Here is a 4,537-nt window from a genome sequence, read left to right as displayed (position 1 = left end):
CCCGGTCCCCCCGCCCCCGAATCCCCGGACCGGGGGAGGGGCAGGTGGCGGCGTCGCCCAGTGGGGCCACCCCGCCGGTCCCCAGCCCCCTCGTCCTCCCCAAACTTACTGCGCCGGCCGGAGGCGGCGGCCTGCCGGTGCGGCCGGGACTCGTGGGCCACGTGCAGCGGCCGCCGGCCACCGGGGTCCGGCCGGGAACGCCCGGAGGTCTGATTCCGTGCACTCGCTGCAGGGCAGATCCCCTGCATGGGGGATTAGTTGAAAAAAAAAAAAGGAACTCGCAAAGGTGGGATAACCCACTTTGTGTGTTCACTCGGTGGGAAGGGGTGGCCCAGGCAGAGGGGGGCTCCTATACTACCCCGGGAACCCGAGAGTAGTGCAAATGTTGGGGACCCCTAGGCAGCTCCGTATGGACGGGGAGGTGTGCTCTCGGGCCCCTCCACTCGAGGCTGCCCTCCGGCACCTCCACCCTTCTGCTCTGTTGGGGCCTGGTCTTCTGGTAAGTGTGAGCTGAGCAGACGGTTCCTCCTGCCTTGGTTCTCCGGTGGAGGCGTCGGTGTGGGCCTCCGTGCCAACACCAGAGCCCCCTTCCCTGGGAGTTGCCCAACCGAAAGGACTTCCTGACGTTCACATAAGCACAAGTAGTGCTTTCCTTCCACGGCCTAGATGCCCCGGTGAAGGGCAGTTCTCGTGGGGCAGAGCAGAAGGCCAATTCTAGGGCACAAGGCAGTTTGCAGGCTTATTGCAGCATTTGGCATTCTTCCCCAGAGCAGGAGAGAGGCTCTCGGAGATGTGGGAAAGGGATGTAGGAAGGAAGAGAGAGAAGATGCCCAAGAAAAACGACTTGTTCAGAAAATGTGCGGGCGGAAGTTGGAGGAAACTTTTTTTTTTTCTCTTTCCATATTGAGGCTGTTACTGTATTTCAATTCGTTTGGAGTTAAGTTATCTTTGGGGGGGGCAGGTCTGGGTCAGAGCTATCATTTATTAACAGTGGATCTCTGGGGTTCATTGTGTTTCAACTTCCCAGGAACCAGCCCGACTTGAAGTTTTGGAGCTACCAGTGGTCTAGAAATACTTTGTAGCATAAAATAATCTTTCATTATTAATAGTTATTCTGGGAAGGGGTATTCTCAGAGTAACTATTCCAATTAAATACACTACTTAATTGGAGCCTATTTCAGTGGAATAAGTCCATGGCTTTTTTCTTGTTTATTTTTTAAAGAAAAACTGACTTGTAGATATATAAAGTCCATGCAATGCCAATGGAGTTTTAATTTTGGAGTCTCTTTAGTACCAGCTAGTCCCAGACTGAGTGAGGGACAAGACTGGCAAATCTGGGCACTTGATATTAAGTAAATTCCTTTTTAGATGGATGTTCTCAGAAAAGTTACTTGTAAAGTTTTTGTTTGCTTCTTAATACTCTACTACAAAATACTTAAATAGAGGTGTGTGGGTTTCTCTGATGGCATTTAAGAACAGATTGGAGCTCAGATAGAATATGTTGTGGGCTACCCCTTTCCCCCCATCTCTTTCCAGTTTCCATCTCTGGGATATTGGAAGCCCACGTGTGGCTTGGGGGCAGGGGTGGTATGTAACAAAAATACTGCTCTGTATATTTTTGCTCTGAACTTGGTAGATGTAAGGTTGTCCTACTGCTGTGGATTTTCTGCTAACATCAGGCCACAGCTTCTGTCTGGCCAGTTGCAGGTCACACTGAATCTGGTGACGATGAGGTCAAGGCTGGGGCCACCTCCTTGGGAGGACCAGAGGCTTTGCTGTATTACATGGCCACCAAATGAATTCAGCGACTGTCTCAGAGGTTCATACTATAACCACAGGGGTCCCAAACCAGAAGCTCTGACTACATGGCACCTGTGGGTCAATCCATCACTAAGAAATTGCCAAACTGAGTCCCTGCCAAGCATGTGCTAGGTACTGGGAATACAGCTCTAAAAAAGAACAATGCTGGTCTTCATGGCCCTTGCACCATTTAAATTATATAACTGAATATGTAACAGTATAACTTACATGTAGCACTACTCTTCCCTCACAGTTGTCTTCAGGAAAGAGGGAATCATCCTGTATTCGAGTTTCTTATAAAGCAGGCATTCTCCTGGCTGCCCATGAAGTGGTGCACGGGGACCTGCAGAAGCGGGAAGCAAACCTGTCCAGTGCTGCCTTTCAGTGCCGATTACGCATGTCCCCCGTCAGAAGAGAAAAGAGGCAAAGAAATTTAACACTGATTTTGTTGAGAAGTTACTCTGAGGACAGATTGACAATTTTAAGTGTTGGGTGTTCTTAGAAGCAAGCATTTTAAAGATCACTTTGAAAAGCAATACAGCAACTTTGTAGACATCATGAATACACACCAGGTGAATGAAAACAAACAAACAAGCAAAAAAAAAACACAAAACAAAACAAAAGAAAAACCCTCCATGTGCCATAATTCTGTGTGAGCATACTTGAAGCTTGAGACAAAGTCTCCAGTGCTGGCTCATACAGACCTCAAATAGGGCATTGCAGACGGCTGATAATTAAAGAAGATGATCAGTTAAATGACTGAAAAAGTAGTTTAGTGATGGGAGAGATGCTGATGCTGTCAAGAAATGGGAAGAGTAGCAAGAAGCAAGAATTCTAAGTTAACGTATTATTTTAAGTAGGTGATTTAAAAATGTACTGTTAAATTCATACAGTCAGTACATTTGGTGACATCAAATTAAGAAGTTTGGGTAGCCATAGACTTTTTTTTTTTAAGATTTTATTTATTTATTTGACAGAGACACAGCGAGAGAGGGAACACAAGCAGGGGGAGTGGGAGAGGGAGAAGCAGGCTTCCCGCGGAGCAGGGAGCCCGATGCGGGGCTCAATCCCAGGACCCCGGGATCGTGACCTGAGCCGAAGGCAGATGCTTAACGACTGAGCCACCCAGGCGCCCCGCCATAGAGTTTTCTAAATAAAGCTTCTCATTAGAGAAAGTGTAGAACTGCATGAAATTTGAGATCGCCTTGCATTTGCAGATACTTAGTTATTTAATAGTCCTGACTAAAAAGGAGCAATCATGGTGAGCAGGGTGATGTTGCTGCAGAAGAGGGGGGAGCCAGGGAGCTTTCCAGAGGAAGCAGAGAAGGGCACCAAACAGCCTGGGGAGTCAGAGCTGACTTCTTGGAGGAAGTGACACCCAGACTAAACCTGAAGGGCAAATAAGAATTTGCCAGGTGGGTCTAGGGAGTGTCCCAGCAGGTACCGATCCCCGGAGGGCAAGCCACGCTGTGGCCCTTCCAGAAAGCCTCAGGTGGTCCCATTTGGCTCCGGCCCGACTGCCAGGGCAGGAGGGTGCAGGTGTACGGAGCGCAAATGGGAGGGCAGCCGGGGCCAGAGCCAGGCAGATGGTGGGCACGGGATCTTGCTGAGTTTCAGTTTCCTGCTGAGAACAATGCAGGGGCAATGGAGCGTGTGAAGCAGGGCAATGAGGTTGTGACTTCAGTGGGAATGGTGAGCCGTCCTTCCCTGCGGGATCAGAGAGGTTCCCCCAGCCGTCGGGTCTGGAAGGGGCTGAAGAGGTGGGTCGGGCGCGCTCTGACCGGTCCCTACCCCCTGCTCCAGGTGCGGACACTGCCAGCGACTGCAGCCTACCTGGAACGACCTGGGAGACAAGTACAACAGCATGGAGGATGCCAAGGTCTATGTGGCCAAAGTGGACTGCACAGCCGACTCCGACGTGTGCTCTGAGCAGGGGGTTCGAGGATACCCCACGTAAGTGGGAAGGGCCCTTGTCTCCTGCCTCGCCCCGAGCTTCCCGCAGCCGTTTGTCAGCTGTGCTCGGCCAGAGGAGGTTCACGCCGAGCTTGTGGTAACTTGTTTGGTAGTTCCGAGGAATGAGGAGATGATGAATTTAAGCGGGCCGTCCCTGTCGTTAGGGAAAGGGCGCCTTGAACGCTGGGTCTTGTCTCTATCAGATGCCTCCTTGTGCTTTGTTTGGAAAAAGCCTTTCATTAGCCAGTGGTGGGTTTTCCTGTTTATAAGAGAATGTGTTCGTGTGACAAGAATGGCGGGCTCCATGGCGTCCTGTCAGGCGTGATGCTCACAAGAACCTGGACAAGACAGTGTAGCTCCTCATCAGTTTTGAGTTTTTGGTCGCTCTGTTATTCTTCAGCATCCTTCCTGGAGCAATTTCCCACACGGCGAGCACAAGGGCCGTTTCTGTTGGCAAGAAAGGTGACAAACTGGAATCCAGAAGTTCTGACAAGCGATGCTTCTTACTCCCTTGACAGTTAAATTTTTTAGTTTTAAGAGATAGGAGTTGAAACTGGCTTAAGTAGCAAAAGAGAGGATTAATTAGAAGGCCATGGAAGGGGCGCCTGGGTGACTCAGTTGGTTAAGCGACTGCCTTCGGCTCAGGTCATGATCCTGGAGTCCCGGGATCGAGTCCCGCATCGGGCTCCCTGCTCGGCGGGGAGTCTGCTTCTCCCTCTGCCCCTCCCCCCTCTCATGTGCTCTCTCTCTCTCTCATTCTCTCTGTCTCAAATAAATAAATAAA

General features: G+C 50.4%; 1 protein-coding gene across 1 annotated transcript in view; it reads left to right on the top strand.

Moving 5' to 3' along the window:
- The first annotated feature begins 3,605 nt into the window (after positions 1–3,605).
- TXNDC5 (thioredoxin domain containing 5) overlaps positions 3,606–4,537 on the top strand; it is a 22,705-nt gene continuing 21,773 nt past the window's right edge. Inside the window, exon 1 of the mRNA XM_021696893.1 lies at positions 3,606–3,753. Coding sequence (XP_021552568.1) covers positions 3,665–3,753 — 89 coding nt within the window. The 5' untranslated portion in view covers positions 3,606–3,664. The remainder of the gene's footprint in view (positions 3,754–4,537) is intronic.

The sequence above is a fragment of the Neomonachus schauinslandi genome, chromosome 8 (genome assembly GCF_002201575.2).
Source record: "Neomonachus schauinslandi chromosome 8, ASM220157v2, whole genome shotgun sequence".
Classification (NCBI taxonomy): Eukaryota; Metazoa; Chordata; class Mammalia; order Carnivora; family Phocidae; genus Neomonachus; species Neomonachus schauinslandi.
The sequence above is the reverse complement of the archived record's forward strand: the minus strand, read 5'-3'. Positions and strand labels throughout refer to the sequence as shown.